This window comes from Notechis scutatus, chromosome 9 (genome assembly GCF_049901735.1).
Source record: "Notechis scutatus isolate UNSWTSFEM ecotype Mainland chromosome 9, rNotScu1.2, whole genome shotgun sequence".
NCBI lineage: Eukaryota > Metazoa > Chordata > Lepidosauria > Squamata > Elapidae > Notechis > Notechis scutatus.
Genome location: NC_142017.1, coordinates 1251449 through 1275620, shown reverse-complemented (window position 1 = coordinate 1275620; position 24172 = coordinate 1251449). Strand labels below are relative to the sequence as shown.

The window sequence follows — 24172 nt, the reverse complement described above, 5'->3', positions numbered from 1 at the left end:
ATCTCTGCTTACCGGTTGTTCAAATGATGGCCATTTGCTTAAAGCTGAGTTGGCTTCCAGAGAAGGGGGCTGCTTCGGTTCAGGCAGGGAATCTTGGTAGCTCAGGGTTGAATTGATGCTCTCTAAGCCCAATTGCTTCCTTGCAGACGTTTCATTACCCAACTAGGGGACATCATCAGCACATTGGTGGAAAGTCTGCAAGAAAGCAACCAAGTTCAGGGAGTACCCAGGACTCCACAGAGTGGCACGTTAATGGCGGTGGGAAGAGCCACCACCGTATGATGGGCTAGTCCTCACACACGCTTCTGAGCTCTTCTCTAGTATTTGGCTGAGCTTCAGCCAGACCAGGAACACAAGAAGATTACAGTGGCCTCGTGTCACCGTTTGTAATGAGCTTGGATGAGATTGAATGGATGCAGTTGTCCTAGGCAGGGCCTGTGGGGGGAGCACGGGGAAGAGGTGCAATGAGATTTGGGGACCTTAATGGAGATAGTTTTATTGGGTGCTGGTTTTTTGGTTGCTAATCCTCTCTGCTCACAGAGAGCAATCTAGGAGCAGGTGGTCTTCTTTATTTGGTGGGGGTGGGGATCCTGAAAGTGGAAGAGACGGTAGAGGGAGAAGGGCCAAGGGTTCCAATACAGGCATGAAAGGACCTGCTTTTCTGTTTGACTCCAGTCAAGTGAGGACGTTTGGCTGGTACGCTTGCCAAACTCTTCCTGATATGCTTTCTCGCCGGACGAAGTTGGCCTGGCATCCAGTCCCCCAAATTGGTTCACAGCTGATCCTTTTTGGATTAACAACAGCCAAGTTGAGTGGGTTGGGCATCCTGGTCCCTTCTGCAGGCTGCCAGTGTTCCCGTCTCCTTTGGCCAAGGGGGCTGGAGCTGCTGGCCGTTGTAGTTCAGGGCCACCTGGAGGGTGGCTGGTTCCCCAGCTCAGAGGTGGCAGTAGGTGGGATCAAAGGAGACCCAGGGAGGCCACAGAAGGAGCCAAGTCTCCTCCTGTGAAATGCCTGCGGTTGGTTGACGGGCAGCACCCTGGAAGTAGGCAAAAGAGGAGACTTCACATGGGTGTTTATTATTCTGGCCTTCAGGCTCTGCCTTTCCCCATGGACTCTTTTTCTCAGGCTTAGCAACCTGAAGAAACGTGGACTTCAACTCCCAGAATTCCCCAGGCAGTCGTGCAAGAGTTGAAGTCCACGCATCTTCCATGTCGCCAAGGTTGAGGGACGCGGCTCCGATAGGTGGTGATGGAGAAGTCTCTCCTGTCCTTCTCATGCTCCCAATTCTAGAGGAGGCTGAGACACACCGTACACATGGCCCCATCTGCAAGCAACCCAACCTGGGTCACAACATGGTTCTTCTGAATTGCTGGCTGGCCTGAGTTGCGTTGGGTTGGGTTGGGTTGGGTTGGGTCGAGCCCACCTCCTCCGCCAGCCTGGCTGAGCTCCCTGGGCTCCAAGCGCAGTCTTGCCCCCCCCATCCCAGCCAACGTCCTTCTGCAGAGGTTCCCGCGGGATGCCAGCCTCCTCAGACGGCATCTGCTCGGCGTCTTCCCTCTTCCCCTCCATTCCGCTTGCAACTTCATTATCGCCAGCACGCAGGCCGATACCAGCCCAATTTGGTTAATGATCCCGGAGATAAGAATTATTCCGATAACTTTGGGCCAGCTGGCTTGCAGGAACCAATCAGAGGGTTGCTTGGCCAGGAAGCTGATGGGGAGATAAGATAAGGGCGCAATTGTATTAACCTGCTGGGTGGTGAAACTGAGCGCCAGCGCCACCGATCCTGAGATTAGGGGCAGGCGGGCGCAGGCGCACAGCCGGAGGGGGAGAATTGGACTTTGTTCCTTGCGATAATCAACAACATTGTTTTGGCCATTAGGCCCGGCCAGACTATTAATTGATGTGTCCTGGGGGTGGCCAGTTAATCCGGGAAGGTGGCACATGCAGGGACGCTCGTGGGGGAGCCTGCCAGCCTGCTCTTGGGAAGTGGGCTCTGTCCATTGTGGTCCATCTGTCTGTCTGTCAAGTCCAGGCTCTGCAGAGGGGCCAGAGACCCCTCCTCAGGAATCAGGAGTGCCCAGGCCTTGATTTCAGCCAGCCACGTTGGTGCCCCTGGCATCCATGCCCACCAGGAGACCAGCTCTGCCCACTGTGCCCCTCCCTCCCTCCCTCCCTCCCATCCTTCTTCCCAATTTCTTTCTCTATTCTTCTTTTCTCTGACCTTCCTTCCCTTTTCCTTCCCTAATCTCCTCCCTCCCTCCCTCCCATCCCTCCCTCCCTCCCTCCAACCTTCCTCCCTTTGCCCCCTCCAGCAGAGATAGAGGGAGGGGAGGAAGGGCCCCTCCTCTCGGCTAGCCCTATTTTTGTCCCCTTCTGCCTGGAACGGTCGCCTCCTTTATCAGCGGCCCAATGTTTTCTCTGGTGAGGATTGATACACAGAAGATGCTCTGTTCTGACATGGAAAGTGTCAGCCAGAGGCTCTTATCGTCCAGCCATGGTCTCCTGACCCAAACGGAGCTGATTAGCCAGCAAGAAGCCAAGGGAGGCAGGGAGGGGGATGCTGGAAGTTGGAGCTCCTGGGATGCCTCCCTTAGTCCATAGAATGGAGGTGGGGGTGACAAGGGTCTTTGCTTCACAGGCTATTTGCTCCTTTAGGGGGCTTTAAACTCTATTTTGGTGCCCCTCTTGAGTCTACGACAGTCTTTCTAAAACTGCGGCCAGTTTAAGGCAGGTGGGCTGCAACTCCCGTAATTCTCCAGCCGGTCTAGTCCTGGTGAGACCAGCACACCCTGGCCCAAGATGGTCACGAAAGCTGGCTGTGCCCATGAGGTGGGCCGAGACGGCTAGCAGTGGTGATGGTGGGGGTCCTCCCCTCCCTTCTGATAAACCCTGGCATTGGGTCCTTCTCCATCCCTCCCTCCCTCCTCTTCTTCTTGCCGCTTTGATGTGGGGAGGGGAGGACTCGGATCTGAAGGATTTGTTTCCCAGGGAGAAGGTCAGCCTGAACCCCCAACCGGCCCTCCTGCTTCCCCTGCAGAGGGTTTGGAGGGAAAGGGGGGTGGGACGGCAGTCGCCCCCTTCCTCCTTTCCCAGATGGGGAAGGAGGAGGGGGAGGCCTTGCTCCAGCCTGCCTTGAAGTATTGTTTAACTGCCATCTTATCAGCAGGCAGCATGATGGAGGTGCAGCTAAAACATTTTTAGGCCCGTCTTCCCGGCCAATTTACATGTTATCTCCCCCCATTAAACCGAGAGGCTTATCAAACCATCAAGGCTATTACAGCTCCGGGCTGCCTCCGCCAAGGGTCCTAATGAAGCCTCCGAGAGGCTCCCTTTCCCAGGGAGAGATGCCAGCAGCTTTGGACCCTCCTGCCCCCTTCCCAAGAAAACCCTGCAAGGCAGGCGGGTCCAACTTTGGCCATGAAGACCCGTGGACTTCCACTCCCAGGCGTGGCTGGCTGGGTAATTCTGGGAGTGGAAGTCCACAGGTCTTCAAGTGGCTCTATGGCGTAACCGGAGAGGAGGATCCTGTAGAACGGGGCCCAAAGCAGGAGGAACCCAGCAAGAGGCTGGTGCCCAGGCAGAGCAGAGAGCATCCCTGGGCTCTTCACACTCTGGGGCTCTGAGAGAAGCCTGGGACTGGGTGAGATTAGGGTGGGCACCAGGTCAGGTCAAGTGGGCAGATCCAAGATGCTACAGTCTTCCTGTTATCAGCACGGTGGTTCGTCTGGAAAGATTCCTTTTCCTTTCCTTTTTTGCCCTGCCACCTTTTCCTCCTCCTCCTGTTCTTTCCAGGGGAGGTTGAGTGATGGCACACAAACTCTAGTGGCTCACCTGATTTTCCATGCATTTCTGAACTAGGGACCATTCCCACCTGGAATCTCCCCGTTTCAATGTTTGGCCTTCGCCCGGGCTGTTCCAGTTGATGTTGAAGTGCTGCCCCACCAATCCCCAAAGCGCCATCGTAACGGGCAGAGGTGCCTTCCCTCAGCCGGGCCGCTCAAATACTCCCCTGGAGGGATCATCCAGGGTGCCAGGCGGGCTCTTTGCTGAGCCTTCGGACTTCCTCAACTCTCCTTTCTTCTCTTTCAGACGAGTTGGAGCTTCTGACCTCCCAGGCGGAGAGCAAAGTGTGTGCCAAACACAGCATCCCCGGTGGAGTGTTTTGGGGCCCATTCCCGGGAAATATCCACAGCGAACCTCCTTCTCCAGGACTGACCGAGCCGGTAAGGTTCCCCCACGTAAAGACTAAAGCTAACTTAGTGGAGGAGGAGGAGGAAGAAGAATCCATCCTGGTCCCTTCACATGAGAAACGGTCGGGGTAGAATTAACACAGGAACGGAGGCGACCCAAATACACAGGGTGCAGGGGAGTTGTAGTGCCAACATATTTGAGTGTGAGGAGCTGCAACTGCTAACCTGGGATGGTTGATGCCAAGGGATTGGCCCAGGAGGGCGCATTCCTTCTCCTCTCCTCCAGGCTGACTTCATTCCTGTCTCCGGCAGGACTAGCTGGAGTCTGGAGGGAAATCAGAGATCGGGGTGGCAAAGAAAGGGGCTTCTATGGGTGCATCATTTCTCTTTTGGGGATCCTTCTCCAATAAAAATATTGCAAGATGGCTCAAAACGCAGTGATAACTCCACCAAGGGTTCCCCACCAAAAAGCCTGCCCACCTGGCGTGATTGATGAGCCAATGCCAAGTGCCCAGATCCAGAAAGGGAACCACGAGGTGAGTTGTCCCCCACTTGCCTGGGTGCTGAAGAGAAGCAGGGGGCCAGGGGCCCGTTGAGGGGCTTCGCTTGTCTCTCCTGGAGGTGTAACCAGGGCGCCTGCATCCCCTTCCTCTCTCCAGCGCCATCCCGGGAATCTTGCCCTGGGCAGGGCGAGGGCTTGGGAGCCGGTCCAACTTTTCCCTGTTCTTTTGCGAAGAGGATTCGGGACTCGGCTGGGCGTCTGCCCCCCCCACTTTCTCTCCCTCTCTGCCTCCCTCTGCTGCCCATTTATCTTTTTTTGTGCTGAATTAAATCCTTGATTAACCCTTTATCTTGCGCCAGTTTGGCAGCTATCTCTTCTGTGGCGCCGTCTGTCCAGACAACCGGTACAGGATGATTGATTTCTTAAAGATAGGCTGGTGCTTTCTTCTTATACTTCATTTATTGTCTAAATATTTTTGCTCCTGTTTCAGCAGCTTCCCTTATCCAGCCATGCTGACAATCCCCAGCCTTCTCTTTCCTTCTCCGCTCTCTTTCCCTTGGCGTTGTCACTCTGGAGGGGAGGGGAGGGGGAGGAAGAGCCTCCTGCCCCCTCAGCCTTTCACCATTTGGGGCTCTCTGGAAGCTTCAACCTTCATCAGTCCTGGGCGGGAGGGGTTTCCGCTTCTCTCCCCCTGAATGTCATGGGAATGGAGTGGCCCAGAACGGAACGTGGGACCTTGGGGACTGTCGCTACTGGCCCCTCCTTGGATGCCAAGCAGGTATCAGGTCTTATGGAGCATCTCTCAAACTGGGGTGGCGGTGCAGGAACTGCCTTGTGTCCCCATCTCATCTTGCTTTGGCAAAAGAGATCCGTTTCCCCGGTTGGGGAGACCCTTCGAAGCAGAAGGTGTGGTTGGTGGGCCCCTTTGTTCATGGGAGGTAGATCTGCAGTGAGGTCCTCCTCCACTTGGATGAGCATCTTGTAGAGAAAAAAGGTTGTCCAAAGAGGGAAGCGGGCAGAGGTGGCAAGAAGGTTCGTGAGCAGCGTTCGTCTGAATAGACTGGGATACAGGGTGAAACTGAGCAGAACGAAACATTTAACATCTGGTACCAAAAGTAGACACTGAAAAATTTGATGTAAGGTGGAGGAGGAAGGCGTGTGGCGTGTGACCCAGGGATCAGAGGTGGAACAACCTGGGTGGTAGGTAGACCAGATTCCGCAAAGCAGAATTGAAACATTGGGACGGTGCTGCCTTGAGGGAAGACCCATTAGTGATATGATCCTCCTCAAACAATTGTGAGGCTGCCATTCAGAGGACCGAATAGACTTGTTCTCTGCTGATCTAGGACTGCTTCTAGTGAGTGTGGATCGAGAAGAAACGGATTTGTACAGAACAGGAGGAAGTGAGAGTTATGTGGCTGCAAACCAGGTTGCCATAGGAGGGGGTGGGCTTGCCTTTCCACGAGAAGATTGAAGCACAAGATGAAACACCACAACGAGAGCAGGATTCCGCTTTGGAGGTCCTGCCTGTAAACGTTTTGAGGGGTCTAAAGCAATAGTTCTAAACCTCAGCCATTTTAAGAAGCGTGGACTTCAACTTCCAGAGTTCCCCAGCTGGCTGCAGTAGGCCAGGCCTCAAAAAGTGACCGAGGTTGAGAAACCCTGATCTACAAGGATGCTCCAGAGTCATTCTGCCCAAGTCCTCTTCCCTGCGCCCCAAAGGCCTCCGGCTGGCCACCGTGCCAGACTTGGGTGGTGGTCAGCCGGTTTGGGGATTGGGGACGCTGGATCAGATCCTAGGTCCCAAAGCTGCTCCCAGATTGGGAATAAAATGGGAGGAAGACTGGTGGGCCCCGAGACACTGGTTCTTGGAGTCCATCCTGAAAAGCCACCGCCTCTTGAGGGGGTCTCCCTGCTGCTTCCAGCGTGATTCAACCAACCTCTGCAGGACGGAAATCAGTGGTGGTATGCGACCGGTTCGGACCGGTTTGGTTGAACCGGTAGTAAAAAAAAGCAAAACCCGATGATCAGCTGAGAGGAGGAAAAAAAATCCCAACGATCAGCTGAGTGGCAAAAGAAGAGAAAAGCGCAGGATCGGCCCTCCCACCCGCCATTGTGCATGTCTCTTCTTTATCTCTCAGCTGATTGGCGCTGCAGGTCTCAGCTGCGCACTGGCGTTAGGCAAAGCACGCCCACCAAGCCATGCCCACTGAACCGGTGGTAAAACCATTTGAATCCCACCACTGACGGAAATGCCTGGGCCAGAGGGACGCGTCTTTCGCCATGAGCTCTTTCCTGCTGGTGAAGGTCAACGATGAACCAGGGTGGCAGGCTCTGATCCTTCCCTCCCTTGTATAGTGAGGGGTCCGGATAAAGCAGGGGTCTCCAACCCCTGGCGGACTTCAACTCCTAGAATTCCCCAGCCAGCTTTGCTGGGAGTTGAAGTCCTCCAGGTTTAAAGTTGCCAAGGTTGGAGACCCCTGGGATAAAGTGTCCCAGACAGATGCCACTCAGATAGAGTTTCTGGTGGTTATCGAGCCCACTGCAGAGTCGAGACACCGGCCCCTTTGTTAGAGGGGAAACAAGGGGAGCGCTCAGCCTTGCGGTGCTGCCTCGGGCCCACTTCCTGCCTCGGGTCCGAAGCCTCAGCTGGGTTATCGGTCTGTGTCTCTCGTAGACTTGGGGAGGGGCATACAACAGGATTGCAGGCCAAAATGGGACGCTGGGTGGAGCTGGCATCTGTTCTGCACCCATGAGGAGGTCTCTGCAGAGCTAGATGTGGTACCAAGGGAGCTGGGCACAGATGCCAGGCACTGGGGGGGGAGGGGGGGAGGAAAAACCCAAGTGCTGAATCAGCTGATGCCCCCACCTCACCCCATTCCACCCACGTGGCAGTGCTGACCCTTCCTTCCTTCCTTCCTTCTGTGTTGGGGTGGCTCCCGTTTTCGGGCACATGCAATCACACACACAGGCGTCGTAGGAAGGCTGTTATTTTTGTATCGTCAGCAAAAGTGTGTGTCTTCTCTCTCCGTGCATGCCTGTGCATGTGTCTATGTGTGTGTGTGTGTGTGCGCGCAAGAAAAAGAGAGAGAAGGGGGAGCTAGCTTGCACGTGTGTGTTATTATCACGCCTGGAGCACTCTGCTCCTTGGAACGATAAGCCTTAAACCGACCAAGACTGTCAGTCTGAGTGGAGGGTTTAGAAATATTGGGACGGATAATTAGATTTCATATCGTTACTGCTGCAGCCATTGAAGGATCAGGCAGATTAATTTTTTCCCCTCGCCCTCCTTCCTTCTCATTAATATTCATTAGCAGTGCAGGGAGCGAAATGGGGCAGGCGGCAAGGGGGGAAACAACCCAGGACCTTCCTCCTTCCCCAGATCCTCCTCTTCCTCCCCTCTGGCTCCATCCAAGGGGGCGCAGGCAGTTGCGCTACGCCACGCCACGCTGCCCTCTTGCCCTCCTGAGTCCTGCGTGGCCTCGTGGGCTGGACCGTTTTTTTCATGGGCAGCTATCGGGAGGGAGCGCACATTCGAACCTCCCTATTCAGCTGCAGTTCACCTCCCCGCTGACGGCCAAGGAGGAAAGAGGCGGTTTTTCCTTGGGCCCTTGCTTAGAAGAGCCCATGTCCGTCAGAGGGGCAGAATATTCTTCTCTAGTTGGCATCTCAATTGGCCTTGGAATAGAGGGGAAGGGCCCTCCAAATCTCGGAGGAGGGCTGAAGGTTGGCTGCTGCCTGGGTTGGGGGTGTCCAGGAGAGTCCCCTCGGCCCATGGAGGGCTGGGGGTAGGAAGCCAAACGCAACCTGCCGCTTGGGCCTGAGCCCCAGGGCGCATCGGGTGGGTCCGTAAGCTGCAAACCACATTAATGCCCAGGGAGGAAATTGCTGTGTGATGAGAAACGGCTGGTTTTCGCTAGAATTTGGCAAAAAAGGTACACTTTGTTTTGAAAAGGGCAGGTTGCTTGAAGAAGACGCACCAAGTTATTTGCTGGGGGCGTGAAAGTGCAGGATTGCAAGGGGGCTGTGTCCCTTGAGGGGGTCCATTGGACAGGAGAGTCTCTTGGGGCGAGTAGGGGGCTCATCCACAAACCCCCGATTCTTTTTTTTAAATCTATTTTTATTGAGTTTCTTTTATTACATCATAAAACATCATGGTATCAGCAGCGTTCTTGGCATCTATACAGGTTCTTGGTTTAAATATCATAATACATTATATTACATTTGTCTAATATTAAATAATAGCTTTAACTATGATTGCTATTCTTATATCTTTGTATAATTTGCAACATTATGTTTTACTTTCTTAAGGATTATTCCAGTTCGGTTTCTCGTCTCACTTCTTAGTTCTGTTTGTTAACCATTTCTATGAATCGTTCCAAATTAAAAAGAATTCGGAGTCATCTTTTTCCTTCAGTTTCAATGTTAACATGTTCATCTCAGCACTTTCTGTTACTTTATGTATTATTCATTCTTCATTAGGGGTATTTGGAGTTTTCCACACCTGCACAAAGGCTATTCTGGCGGCTGTTGTAATGTGTAGCAATAAATATTTTACTTCTTTCGGTAATCGACCTTTGAGGATTCGTAAGAGGAAAGTTTCCGGTCTGAGCTCAATCTGATACCCAGTAATCTCTTGTAACCAGTTTTTGATTGGTATCCACCCCCCTGATTCGTTCTCGGTCTAGACCAGGGGTGTCCAACCTTGGCAACTTTAAGACTTGTGGACTTCAACTCCCAGAATTCCTCAGCCAGCTTTGCTGGCTGAGGAATTCTGGGAGTTAATCCTAAGTCTTAAAGTTGCCAGGTGACACCCTGCCCTAGAGGAGCCTGGATGGACGTGAGAACTTCTGGCTGTCGGCTGTTTATTCTCTGCTTTTGATTCTTAGGTTGGCACCATAAGCAACCCCAGTCTGTGGGTACCTTTCCCTGGGCAAAACTTTCCAATTGTCTCTTCCGCTGCAAAGGCCAAACTGGGCGATGGGTGGGAATTCAGCGAGAGAAAATGCAGGACCGATGCTGAGACCTTCTTGTTCTCCAGAAACTTTCTGTGGGGGTTCTGGGGGCTCAAGCAAGGTGGCTTCAGGGTCCACACCTGCCCATCCCTTCCCATCACTGATGAACACCTGGGGCTGCCTTAGCAGCACCCGGGGCGCCATGCCTGGCCAGAGAGTCACAACGCTTCCTTTTGTCTTGCTAAAGTGGGGCCCAGCTTGGCTGACTGCCCCCCACTCCAGCAATCTGGCTCATCCTCCTCCTCCTCCTCCTCCTCCTCCTTCTCCTCCTCCTCCTCCTCCTCCTCCTCCTCCTCCTCCTCCTCCTCCTCTGCCCCCTCTAATCTCTTTTCCTCCCTGCACACCACCAGGGTTAGGGGTGAAGTGGCTGTTTCCTCCCCGGCCGGCACGGCTTGGCCCGCGAGTGACGAAGAAGAGGAAATAACAAGCTTGTTGTGTTCGTGCTGTGGCCGCCGGGTCACTTTCCACAAGGGAGGGGGGCTTTCCTCGGGCGGAGGCCCCCTTACTCCTCGGGAGGGGGCTGCCATGGCCCTGCTGAGCAGCCGTCCGGAAGGGAAGTGAGCTCCAGGCTTCGCTCCGCGGCCACGTGGATCACGTCACCACTGGAGCGAGGAAGGAAGCCACCCACTGACCTGGACAGATTCAGGGGACATGGGGACACGTAGCCCAGACACACACACACACCAGCATTGATGGTTTGACTCAGTTCGGATCTCTGCCTGTTTGGATTGGGGGGGAGGCGCCAGGCAGCTCCATTATCATCCGCTGGTCTAAGGCTGCCTCCGTTCTGGTTCCCTGAGGGTGGAGCCAGGCCAGCTCTTGAAATGGGAAGGGGCACCAGTGGAGGAGATGAACCTGGGCAGGATGCCCACCCCGCCATTGCGGAGCATTTGTGTGGAAAATGTGAGCATCTCCTGCAGCTTCTGCCAGGACCGTCCTGGGCCAACGTTTGAGATCTGGCCAGCTGAAATTGATCTTCTGGCGGTGGCAGGTTCTGTTCCTGCTGGAGTTCCGAGTGGAACCTGTTTGGCCAGGAGGGAGAGCGACTGGCGTGCACATTCAGCCCACTTCTTTTCTCTCCTCAGCTGAACCCACCCGTGACCCTGATCCTGCAGGACGACACGTGCTGGCTGGCCAAGCTTTCCTTGGTTCCTGGCGAAGGGGACGCCAATTCGGTGATCTACAAGAAAGGTTGGCGCTTGAGCAGTGAGCCCTGCCTGGTTTGGGGTGGGGAGGGGAGAAGAGAGATCGTTCCAGGACAGGCAAGGGGGCTAAAAAGACCCCTTCGAAGGAGAAGTGCAGTTCACTTGTTTTCAGGAGCTAATTCTCCCCACCTCATGCCAGCACACGCCTGGTGTCTGCTGTTAACCATACAGGTAGTCCTTGTCTTACAGTTACAATTGGGATCCGAAGTTCCATGGCTAAACGAGGTAGTCGTTAAATGTGTCACAGCCAATTTTATGACCTTCGGGGTCACTTCAACCACTGTAAATATGTGCAGATTGCCGAGCACCCAAATTTTGATCACATGACTCTGGGGAATGAATGTATGATGCTGCAATGGTCATACGTTCAGTAACCACCTGTAAGTCACTTTTTCAGTGCCGTGGTAACTTTGGATGGTCACTAAATGAATGGTTGTAAGTCAAGGACTAGCTGTACTTAGTCCGTCAGTATATTTCAAGCAGCCAAGAGGGGCTGACAAGTAGAAAGCATCCTTCCATGAGTTGGAAGGCACAGATGAAATAAATGGGCACCCACAGGCACGAGGGTTTAGGGATGAAACGGTAGCTCTCTTGTCAAAATCAGATTTGGGGAAAGGGGGGTGGGGTCTATAGTGCAAGATGTTTCCAGGGGTAGCAATCCAGGCATAGCTCAAGGAAGGGATGTGGGCAAGGGGCTTCGGCATGGACAGGTCAGGTGTGCGAAGCCTTTGGGAGAGAGAGCCAGAAAGAACATGGTGCCGTTTTTTTGTGAATGTGTGGTCCAGCACTGCCACCTTTCTTTGGCTGTGTGCATTGCACAGAGTAATCAGTGGCAAAAGTTTCGGAAAGATCAAACAGGCATTTTCGAAACTGCCGCTAAAAGGGACAGTGATGCTCCTGCCTGCCCTTGTCCTTTAATTTGAATCCTCAGAGACACCCAGCATCTCAGTGGCTAAGCCACTTCACCTTACCTCACCTTTGGGTGTATCATTTTTGATCGGCTTGTTTGAGGGTTTCTCGGGGTATTTGGCAACACCAGAATGTTTAATAATTGCACATCATCCCAAGAAGGCAGAAGCCACTTTTTATACCTTTAATAAATAATCACCCCTCTGATGCCCCTACACAATATGTGTGTGTGAGAGAGAGAAATGTAGGTATAAATACGGTATAAAAATGTGCATATAATATTTTAGATACCCCTTTTATTCCCCTCTTTATCCATACGGACAATCCAATGAGCAGCTCTATTTTACACATCATTCTGCTGTTCATTGGAGTTGTTGCAGAATTCAATCTGGAAAATCAATTCAAATTCCACTGCACAACATTTATTTTGCAGCTTCTCTTTTTCCATTCGCCTCCTAGAGTTTTGACTTTGGGGTGGCCCTTTGAGACAGGCTACCTGCTGCAGCTCCCATTTTACAACCAGGAGTAAGAGTCCAGGGAGGGTGATTTTTCCCCCAAAGCTGCTTGGGAAGACGTTAGGTCCCAACAGAAGGATATCATCTCTCCAGGCAAAATATTGGCCATTTCATAGAGCAAACAGAACCGAGGCTGGACGTGGTTCCCATAATTGTGTTGTTTTTTTCTTCTCCTCCTCCTCCTCCTCCATTTCCAGATGACTCCATTTGGTGTAAAACCACCAGGCCTCTTTCCGAAGGAGATGCGCTGAAGGCGTACGTCATGGCTGAGCCGATGGGATTCCCCAACCACGCTGGGAAGATCGAGGGTGGGGACGCCACTCCCCCTGTTGCTCTGCCTTCCGAAATCCAGCTGCTTCCCCAGCAAGCGGGGATGGCAGCCATCTTAGCCACAGCAGTTGTCAACAGTAAGTGATCGGTTAAGGCCTCCCTGCAGCCATTGCTGCTGGAGCCACGGGTGCCAACCCCTGGGGATTCTGGGAGTTGAAGTCCCAGGCGTCTGGCAGACTGTCGGTCCCTCAGTGGTTCCTCTTGCCTTTAGCTGACTCCTCTTCAAATACTCCTCTGAACTTCTCATCCGTCCTGCCCATCGTGGGCACACACTCGGGGCAGCCCCTTCCTCAGGTCCTCCTGGACTGGCTCCCTCAGACTGGTGGGGTCTTCCTGGGAGGGAGTAAGGCCACACCTAGAGCACTGCATCCAGTTTTGGTCGCCACATTATAAAAAAGATGTTGAGACTCTAGAAAAAGTGCAGAGAAGAGCAACCAGGATGATGAGGGGACTGGAGGCTAAAACATACGAAGAATGGTTGCAGGAACTGGGCCTGGCTAGTCAAGGGAAGAGAAGGACTAGGGGAGACAGGAGTGCAGCCTTCCAATATTTGAGGGGCTGCCACAGAGAGGAGGAAGGGGTCAAGCTATTTTCTAAAGCACCCGAAGGCCAAACAAGGAATAATGGATGGAAATGGATCAAGGAGAGATTCAACTTGGAAATAAGGAGAAATTTTCCAAAAGTGAGAAACAATCAACCCATTGAACAGAAGTTGCCTTCAGAAGTTGTGGGAGCGCCATCACTTGAGACTTTCAAGAAGAGATTGGACTGCTATCTGTCAGAAATGGTGTAGGGTCTCCCACTTGGGCCGGGGGTTGGACTAGATGACCTACAAGGTCCCTTCCAACTCTGATTATCTGTTATAAGAGAGGATGAAAGAACATCAAGAAGGTATAATGCCCGGTGAGGGCACTAAGAGACCACAACTTCATGGCATATAATCAAATCATTCCAGGCACTCCTTGACTTCACAGCTACAATTAGAACCAGAATTTCCATTGTTAAGAAACGCGGTTGTTCAGCGAGCCATGCCCGATTTTACGACCTCCTTTTGTTGTGGTCGTTGAATGAATCACATTTTGGTTGGTGAATCCAGCTTCCCCCGTTGACTCTGCTTGCCAGAAGCTGGCTGGAAAGGTCACAGATGGGGATCACACAACACACACACCCCAGAGTGTTTACAACCATTGTAAATAGATTCCAGTTGCCAAGCTCTCGAATTTTGATCACATGACTCCGAGGATGCTGCAAGGGTTGTAAGGTCAAGGACCGTTTGTAAGTCTCTCTTGCCAGACCTGTTGTAAGTTCAAATGGTCCCTAAATGATTAACTGTAAATCGAGGCCTGCCTGTAGAAATGGAAATCGAGAGGAAGGTAGCAGATCGAGAAGCCACCGTTTTATTCCTGTAATCACCTTTTTGGACCAGGCTAAGAACGAACGGTGGCCCAGGGCGTCCCTTGAGCGTTGAGTCTGGGCTTCCTGGCCTCCAGTCTGGCGGAGGGCCTCTGACCCTCCTGCCCTTGGATGGTTCTCCACTGTCTTCCTCCTTCTCTGGTTCTCTTCTGCCTTCCAGAGGACGTCTTCCCCTGCAAGGACTGTGGCATCTGGTACCGGAGCGAGCGGAACCTGCAGGCTCACCTGACGTACTACTGCGCCAGCCGCCAGAGCGCCACCTCCCCCGCCCTGGATGAGAAGGCCAAGGATGCCTACCCCAACGAGCGCATCTGCCCTTTCCCTCAGTGCCAGAAGAGCTGCCCCAGCGCCAGCTCCCTGGAGATCCACATGCGCAGCCATAGCGGTAAGAGCTGCGCCGTTCCCGGGAGGAGCCAGGTTGGGGGGGGAGGGGCAGAAGGGCCCTGGGAGAGGAGCGGAGGGAGGTCCAGGAGGAAGGGGCCCCGGTTCAGGCACAGAGGCTGGAGGCACCGGCCCTAACTCACCCCAGCTTTCAAAGGTTGCAGTCCTGCACACGTCATGTGATCAAGGATGAGGCCAACTGGGTGGCCATTGTGGGGTTATTCTCTAATATAAAGTCTAATCTCAGCCATGGGGATCTCCTGCAGCCCTGCCAAAGTCCAGCTGGTTTTCGTAAGGTGCACCCATCCGCAGATGCACCTTAACCTCTCCGTCATGGGGCAGAGCCATGCAGAAAACCTTGGGCCAGCCCTGCCACTTTTGGGCTGGGAGATAACTCCATTTTTGTCCAAGTCCTGCAGTTCAGCTCTGGCTTCTTTTTCAGGGGAGAGGCCGTTTGTCTGCCTCATCTGTCTGTCTGCCTTTACAACAAAAGCAAACTGTGAGCGACACCTCAAAGTACACACGGATACCCTGAACGGTAAGTTGGACTCTGGGGTGGAAGTACGGCATGGAACGAATCCAGGGGTGGGATTCTACAGGTTTGCACCTATTCGCTAGAACCGGTTGTTAACATTCTAAGCAGTTTGGAGAACTGGTTGTTAGAAGAAATTACAGGGCTAATCCTGTAAGGAAGGCAGGAAGGAAACATTCTGGTGTTGCGTACAGAAACTGCCTCTCCATTAACCCTTATTACATTCTTGGCAGGACTAGACTTCCTGTCTCAGGAACTTCTCTGGAGTTTTTTCCCCCCTCCTTTGCTGGTACTTTGCTTGTGTGGAGTGACCATTCGAAGTTACAATGGCACTGAAAGAAGTGACTTATGGCCCTTTTTCACACTGACGACTGTTGCAGCATCCCCACAGTCATGAGAGGCCAGGCGAGGAGATGCGTGCCTCGATGTGAGTGATGTTGAGTTGGCCACCCCCAGCCAGTCACATGACCATCAAGCCACACCCACCAACTAAGCCACGCCCACAGAACCGGTTGTTAAAAAATGTTGAATCCCACCCCTGAACGAATCCTTCTGAGGATACCCATTAGCTGTGGACACACTACTTTTCCTGCTTCACCAATCCTTGTGCAAGGCCAAAGCAAGGCTCCATTGCTGGTGGTGGAAGCTTCCGTTCTGCCCAGGGTCCTACTCCTGCGAGTTCCCCTCTGGATTGAGGTTAACTGGTTGTGGGTTTGGAGAAAGTCCTGGGTTTCTGTAATTGGCAGCGGAAAGCTGTGAAGAAGAGGCTGGTCTTATGGAGAAGAGAGTTGTCTGCTGTTAGATGCCTCTTGGAGATGCCACAAGCTCAGTGGCAGAGCATTTGCTTGACGTGCAGAAGGTCCAAAGTTCACAGCATCTGCAGATGGAAGAGTTTGGCTTAAAGCTCTGGAAAGTCGTATCTACTCTATAATTTTAGATTTGATGGATAGTCCTAAACGATTGTAATAAGTTCATGTACTACAGTTCTAAGTCGGCTTTGTCCATATAAGCCGCTTCATCCTCCCCACTGTACACTTGGTCTCCGCCAGCATCAGTAACCCCTCATGTAACTGGCATCTAGGCTGTTGGTGGCCACCAGCTTTGCATGCAAATGTCCCCAGCCTCACTAGCTGGTGCCCACCATTGACAGGTGTGTGGAGAGCTCTTGGCAGCCCCAAGTAGGTAGTTTTACGCTCTGCAGACCAAGAATCAGGCAGTTTCCTGTGCTTCCAGGTGTCTGCCACAGCTGTGGCTTCATCTCCACCACTCGGGACATCCTCTACAGCCACCTGGTCACCCATCACATGATCTGCCAGCCTGGGTCCAAAGGAGAGGTCTATTCCCCAGGCCCCACCATCCCTGCTTCCACCACTAAGCCAATGGCCCCGGGTAAGTGAGAGGGTTCCAGAGGTAGACTGCGAACAGAGGAGAATATTTCTAGGGTCGAAACGAGGGGTCCTTGGTGCTGCGCTCTGAGCTTAGCTTGGTGGTTTTCCTACAGACATTTCATTGCCTAGTTTCATCAGTGCCAGAGAGATCCTGTCCTGGTTAGAAGGTCTAACTAGGGCTGATAGAGTTCTGAGGAACCTGCTTCATAAAGTTGCAATTTTTTTTAAATTAATAGCAGGCAGGGGGTGAACTGGCTGGAGAATTCTAGCAAGTGTCCATAAGTGGATCGGTATTGGTGGCAATTGACCAGGTTGCCTGGTCAAATTAATAATAATAAGTCGTGAGAGTTGGCTCATCCTGGTGGCTATGACCTTGGAGAGCCCAGAAGGCAGGTGACTTTTCCTTGATGGGTGCAAGGCTGGTCAACTGATGTGTGCAAATGATGGTGACGGAGGAGCCCAGTCACCACCCCCATGTGAGCTCAGCCACCCCGTGGCCTCCCCATAAAGGCTCAACCCTCCTGTTTATCTTCTCTCCTGCAGGCTTGAGTTCTCCAGGTTCATCCTCCGTGTTCAAGTGCAGCTTCTGTGGCTACGTGGCCAATTGCCTGACCAGCCTCCAGCAGCACGTGGTTTTGCATAGCCCCGCAGTGACAGCTCTGCCCAATTCAGAGCTCAAAGCTGTTCAGCCCAGCCCGCCGGAGACCCCCGCCAAATCCCCTTTGCAAGATGCAAGGGTGTCCCCTGCAGAGGACGCGGGGAATGGTTCCCCTCCCCACGATAAGAGCCCTGCTGCCAGCTGGCTTGAAGGGGCCCCACCCGTGCAAATCAAGGAAGAGCCTTTAGAGGAGGGGGAAGGCCCTCCAGGAGCCCCCCAAGAAGAGGCAGCTCCTGAACCCGAGGCCGAGGTGGATGCGTCCTCCAGGGTGCCCTCACCCCACAGCCTGCACTCTGTGAAGGTGAAGTCAGAGATCACTAGTCCCACCCCGGGATCCAGCCCAGTGCCCAGCGAGCTTGGCGCCAGCACCTCTGGAGGCACCGTCTTTCTGCCCCAGTATATGTTTGGCCATGAAGCCGCCGTGCTGCCCCAGGCGTCCGAGATCTTGGCCAAGATGTCCGAGCTGGTTCACAGCCGCCTAAAGCAGGGCCACGGAGGTGTGCCACCCGCCCTCTTCCCAGGCACCCCCCTGCCCAAGGGCGCCACCTGCTTTGAGTGCGAGATCACGTTCAACAACATCAACAACTACTACGTCCACAAGCGGCTTTATTGCTCCAGCCGCCGCCTGGCTGAGGAGAGCCCATCGGTCCTGCGCAAAGCCAAGATGGCTCCTGCCACGACGCCCAAAGCCCCAAGCGCTGCCGGGCCGCACCTGTCGCCCGGAGAGAGCAGCGCAGCCCAGGAGGGGGAGCCGGAGGGAAACGCTACCCTTCCCGCCCTGGAGATCAAGCAAGAGGTCAAAGTGGAGGAGGGCGGAGCCAAAGCCAGCCCCTCCCCCGAGACGGATGGAACCGGGCGCATCAGCGAGGGGAGCCCGAGCCCAGGGGCCAGCTCAGTGGAAGAACCAGAGGACGACCCCAACCGGACCGTCTGCGAAGCCTGCAACATCCGCTTCAGCCGCCACGAGACCTACATGGTGCACAAGCGCTACTACTGCGCCTCCCGCCACGACCCTCCCTTGCGCCGGAGCAGTGCGGCTGGCAAGCTGTCCTTCCTCCCCCAGCCGATCCGCACACGCAAGCGCCGCAAGCTGTACGAGATCCACGGCGCCAGCAGCCACTTGGGGGCTGCCCCCGAGGCCCCGCGCCCGAGTTGCCCCCCGTGGTCCCCGCACTCATTTCCATGGTCAAGGCTAGCCCGTCTCCCAGCTCGAGCCCGGATGCCGAGGGCCCCATCGACCTCAGCAAGAAGCCCCGCCTGAGCAGCGGGAGCCGGGTCCTCCCAGCCTCCCTCCTCCCCCTGGCGGACTACCACGAGTGCACGGCCTGCCGGATCAGTTTCCACACCCTCGACAGCTACCTGGCCCATAAGAAGTACTACTGCCCAGCCACGCCCTTGCAAACCAGCACCCTGGAGCAGCTGCAGAAGATCAAGGGGGCCGCCCCGACCCCTCTGAGGGCCCAAGGCAGCCCGGAGGGTCGGGCTGAGGAAGCCGAAGGGGTAGCAATCAAGGTGGAGAAGGGGGAGCCTTCCTTGAGCCCCGTGGCTGCACCAGGCGGCTTCCCGGCCGTAGAGCCATTCCAGCAGCAGCAGCGCTACCTGGAGGGCAAAGCCCAGCACCTGGCCGGTGCCAAGGTGCCCCTGGCCGTGTGCCCTTACTGCCCCATCAATGGCACTGTGAAGGGAGACTTGGCAGAGCACTTCCGAAATACTCACGGACTGTTTGTGACCAAAACAGCAGCAGCAGGGCCCACGTTGATAGAGGCCACCCGGACGCTGGCCGATGGCAGCCCACTTCCCTCACTGCCAGCCACCTCCCCGCTCCAGCCGGCCCCCAGGCTGCCCAAGGACAGCTTCAATGGCAAAGAGGCGCCCGTCCCTCCCCTGTCCAATGGGAGCCCTCGACCCACGGCTTCTCCCCAGCCTCTCCTGCCCCTCTCCCCTTCCACCCCATTGCCCCTCTCCCCGCTTCCCGAGGGCCTCCCCAGCGCCCCCCCTCCTGGGTACACGGACAAAGGTGCGCAGACCCCTTCGGGCAAAGGGCCTCCCACCCCCGTGGCCAACGGCAGCCACCGCTATTGCCGCCTCTGCAACATCAAGTTCAGCAGCCTGTCTACCTTCATTGCCCACAAGAAGTACTACTGCTCATCGCACGCGGCCGAGCACATCAAGTAGCGCACCAGCCCTGCCTGTCCCTTGCGCCCGAGCAGCGTCGGCCTTCTTGGGAGGGCAGGCCCCTTGCCAGTCGTGGCAGCGGAGGGCACTGCCACCCTACATGATCTCTGCCCTTTGGTTTGGAACCAGGGAGGGTTTGGGTTTGCATGAAGAGCAGCCGTGGAGGAAGCGGGGAGAGGAAGATTGAGGGCACTGCAGGGAAGCCCAGAGCCCCAGGATGCGTCCCCGGGGACTCCTTTCTTCAGCCCGGCACACTAGGGTTGCCCCTCTTCCAGTTCTCAAGGCCGCGTTGGTCAGGGTTGGCTGAGGTAGGATCTGGACAGCCGAGATGAGAGCAGGTAAGGGGCTGCAAGACCGGAATGCCACTTGGAGGACCCATTCCTCCAAAGCTCACCCCAGCTCGTTGGCAGGAAGAGTCAGAGGCCCCCGCTGCCCCGTCCTCTTTTTCCAGTTTCTTTGCCCCTTCCTCCCACCCACCCCTAGTGGGGATTTTGCTGTCAAGCAACTGCTACCGCAGGGACCCCTTTCGGACAGCCCTTTCCGGTTGCAGAACCTGGGTCTCAGACCAAGCACCTGCCTGGTTCCCCTTTGCCGTGGGCCAAGACTTCATTGGGGCTGCGGATCTTTCTCGGCGTGTCTGGCACCCCCATCCTCCCCAACCCCCCAGGGCCCAAGATCAGAGGGCAAAGCCAGGGGCCCCAAAAGGCTTAGAGACAGTCCTGAGCACAAGGGGACCCTCGGAGAATGGGAGGTGTTTAATGCTGAAGATGTGGGGCGGCCATCAAGAGACTTCGTACGAGTGTCCAGAATGTCTTTAATTTCAATTCTTTTGCGAAATGCCTACTAAAAACAAAACTGAAATCATCTAATGATGCAGAATCCTCTTGTTTGGGATAGAAAGGAGGCTGCCTTAATCCAGCCATCTTTTTCTGCCCCCCCCCCCGTTCCTTTTGGCTCCTGGCAACCCCCTCCTCAGTTGTCCCTGGGCCCTGTTCACTTGTCCAGGCCCTTTCCTTCTGGCCTAAAATTGAGGAGGGGGAGAGCAACTGAGCTGCAAGCCCCTGTAGATGCAAAAGATAGTTGGGAGCGGGGTGCAGATTTACTCTCTGCGCGTGCTCAGAGACCGTGGCCAGGTCTGGCCATTTGAGAAAAAGAGACGGAGCTAAACCATGGTGGAGAGCAAGCCCTGCTGTAGTGGTTGGCTGCTAAAGCAAGACACCCCCCCTCCCGCTTTGCAGGGAGGGGAAAGGTTGTGCATTCCTCTTCCCTGACACACACACACACACACACACACACACACACACACAGAGCCCATGGAAGCTGGCCTCCGAGGAACAGGGTTTTCAGGGCCCTTTTCAGAGGAAATAGGATGGGAGAGATCCCAGCAGTGAACAGCGCTCCAACTTGCCTTCTATTTCTATTTCTCTGGATAGATTATGTGGGGCATAATCTAAGGCAGGGGTGTCCAACCTTGGCAACTTTAAGACTTGTGGACTTCAACTCCCAGAGTTCCTCAGCCAGCTTTGCTGGCTGAGGAACTCTGGGAGTTGAAGTCCACAAGTCTTAAAGTTGCCAAGGTGGACACCCTGATCTAAGGTGTGTGGGGCAGCTGCCCCTTTCCAAAGCATTTGATACTGGTGCTTGCTGTGGCCCCAAGGCTGCCATCCTGGAAGTCCTTAGTTTTTGAGCATCCTGCCAGCAGGTGGCCGTCAGCTTTTCCTCCGGAGGGCCAGGGATCCTCCGGGGGGCAGCAGGCAAACCTGTCTGATCTAGGTGTCCCTGGGCAGAATTGGGCCAATTGGAAGAGGCTTCCTTCCTTCCTTCCCTTTCCCCGTCGTTGTCCAGTGGGTTGTGTAGAATTGATGTGGACTGTAAATGAAATGCAGACAAAAGACAGCACTGAAGGGCAAGAGGGAGACCCCCCTCTGCTTGGGAACTATGTGTATAAGCCTGTATATAAATAAATGTTCATGAAATCTGCATCTCGGACTGGTGTTTGCATGGACACGTGGAGGGAAGAGGGGAGGGTAGTTAGGGCCTTTGGTCAGTGGATTTGAATCCTGGGGCTGGGCGAAGAAGGTCAGCCAGGTTGAGTAGGTCTTCTCTCCCGTGTGAGATGATGATCACGTTGCCGTTCAGTCGTGTCCAACTCTCGGCGATTCTGCAGGCCGGGTGGTCTCTGCACATCTTCTGATGTTGCACAACTTCTTTGGGTTGTTGGTGTCAGCTTTGATGGTGTCCAGACACCAGGTTCTTTGGTGGCCTTTTACCGCTAACTCTTCACAGCATAATTGCTTACTCCAGTGAATTCCCCCAAATGACACGGTGGCCAAATTAAGTGAGAGAGTTTTGTGATTTTGCCTTCTGGTGACATGCCTGGTGCTCCTTGCTCCTTGCCTTTGTCGTCCAAGGAATATGAAGGAACCCTCTCGAGCATCACAGCTCAAACAAGTTGATTTCCGCCCCCCCCGCCCCCCCGGCTTGCTTTTTTAAGGTCCTAATTGTCATAGAAGCCCCCTCAAGGGAGAATCTTCTGCAGCCTTAAGGGACATCTGAGGAAGCCAAGTCAAGTTGTGAAATAATTTGCAAGCTACGCCTTTCCCCAAAGGCCAGGAACTCTGGTCGTGCAAACAAGCTGGGGAAGGAAAGTTGAGGAGCAACGTGGCTCAGACCTTCTGGGAAGAGACCTCACTGCCAGCCACGTTGCCTGCATGGCATGATTCCGGCCACTGGACGTCGCCAGAGCCCTGCTCTTCCATCACAGCTGTTTGGGAACTTGGAGGGGCTCAGGGCTGACAGCCCCCTTTGAACCCGAAGCTGTTCTGGTGAGGGGAGTCCTGAGGTTTGAACCAAATTTGATCTGGGGGCCATTCTGAAGTTGGATCCTCAAGTCTTTGGAATGATACCTGGGCAGGCAGAGAGCATTTTCCTATCCCGATGGCAGCTCTAGAATTTGGGATTTAGTTGGGGGCTTAGACTTAAGTGATGCCGTAAGGATCCTCTAAAGGAGGGGTCTCCAACCTTGGCCACTTTAAGACTCGTGGACTTCAACTCCCAGAATTCCCCAGCCAGTAAAGCCCACGAGTCTTCAAGAGGCCAAGGTTGGAGACCCCTGCTCTAAAGGATGGGGATTAAATCGCTCCACAGCTGCCTGGACTCCGGATGTCCAGGAAGCAGAGACTTAAGACAGCCTAGAGGGCGATGACTCAGAAATGGCCTCCCCTTCAGGGAAGAGATGGCCCTCAAGTGGCCCTTTGGAGACAACCAGAGGAGACAAGCTTGGCTGAGTTTAAAGAGGGGAGAAGGGCTTGCCTGTACTTTGGCCTGAAGGTCCTTCAGGGGCCACGAGGAGCACCATTCAAAAATGGCCCTTGAAGAGAGAGAGGAGGAGGAGGAGCTGAGCTAGGTGAAGCAAAGTTGGGCTCAAGACTGCAGGATCTACTTCTTGCATTCAACCATTCCGTCATCCAGCAGCTCCTTCGCTTTAAAATCCTCCCTTGTGTTTGGCCCATCCGTGCCAGGGAATCTTACTAGCTGTTTTTGTGAATAGCGCTGTTGTTTAAATCCTGTCTCTAAATCTACACCAGCCCAAGGAAGAGCTTTCTAAAAGCAACTGGAGGCACCAACACCTTTCTAAAGATGCCAGCTAGTACCAACTCATTCCTGGCACAACCTCCCCCTCTCTCTTTCTCTCTCTCTCTGCTAAGCCGAATTTTCAAACGCTTGACCTGTAGGATGACGGCAGGTAAGGTAGGAGACCATTGGGCAGGAACAAAATCCTCTTGTTTTCTATGAGGGGTAACAAGTGTAAAACGTGGGTTTTTTGCATGGTTGGGGGTACTGTGGTCTTGGACATATTTTAGTCAATCGCCTTGCAACTCCCTAACATCTAGTGGTCACCACAAACCTTCCTTGCGGTTGAGAGCCAAGGGGATTGGCCAAAGACCCGTCCTCCTGCATAGAGACCCCTCAGCTGATCCAAATTCTTCCATTTTTCTGTCGTCACTGCAGTCTGGGGAACGGAGAGCCCTGTAGCAAATGGCTTTGATCTTTGTCAAAGGCTGGATTAGAGCGGATTGTTACTCATTAACTGTCCAGGAGAGTGGCAGAGTTTTGATGTGTGCCAGGCCTCCTGATGTGCTGTGGTGTACTCTGCAGCCTGCCTTTCCAGGTGGCTGGCTGGCCCAGGGTCTCTTGGCTGGCACGGGGCGTCGGGCATGTTTGGCAGGTGGATGACAGCAGCACAGAAGAGAACTGTGGGCAGGAATAGGGGAGAAGGCAGCAGTGATGGCAGGGGGCAGCTTGGAAATTGGCCCAGCTATGCCCGGAATTGTGGAGCTCGGTCCAACCGCTGACAAGAGGCTCGTGGGGGTGTTGGGGGCAGGCAGGACACTTGGCTGGCAATCAGGTTGCATTCATTGTTGTATAAATTATATAAATATAAACACACACACACACATATATGTATGTGTACATACATACATACATACATACATACATACATACATACATACGGGATGCTCAAATGCCAGCTCTGATTTTGCCCCCATGATATTTTGGGAGGCTGAACAACATTTTTGATTTCGTCTCCAAAAAGAGGTTCTGAAGATGAGGATTTACAAGGCCAGCACACTGGAGAGATTTGAGGCAGCTTGTGATTAAAAATCAATAAAAGGAGTCCAATACTGAAAATAAACGATGCTTTGGGGAATTATTTACAGCAAGTGGGACGTTCTCCTTTAAGGAGACTGGCAACTTAAATTACTTGTGGACTTCAAGTCCCAGAGTTCCCCAGCCAGCTGGGGAATTCTGGGAGTTGAAGTCCGCAAGTCTTCAAATTGACACGTTTGGAGACTCCTGGTTTAAGGAGACAAACTTGCCTTCTTTACTTGCTTACAATATTTCTAAAGCTGCCCATCTTCTAACCAACTCTGGGAAGCTCCCGGCCAGTTGTTG

At 54.0% G+C, this 24172-nt stretch overlaps 1 protein-coding gene across 1 annotated transcript in view; it reads left to right on the top strand.

The window, feature by feature from the left end:
• Nucleotides 1-20482, top strand: part of ZFPM1 (zinc finger protein, FOG family member 1) — a 72606-nt gene extending 52124 nt beyond the window's left edge. Inside the window, 8 exon segments of the mRNA XM_087971379.1 lie at nucleotides 4093-4226; nucleotides 10796-10901; nucleotides 12537-12746; nucleotides 14243-14467; nucleotides 14906-15001; nucleotides 16229-16384; nucleotides 16927-18198; nucleotides 18201-20482. Coding sequence (XP_087827505.1) covers nucleotides 4093-4226; nucleotides 10796-10901; nucleotides 12537-12746; nucleotides 14243-14467; nucleotides 14906-15001; nucleotides 16229-16384; nucleotides 16927-18198; nucleotides 18201-19216 — 3215 coding nt within the window. The 3' untranslated portion in view covers nucleotides 19217-20482.
• The last annotated feature ends 3690 nt before the right edge of the window (nucleotides 20483-24172 follow it).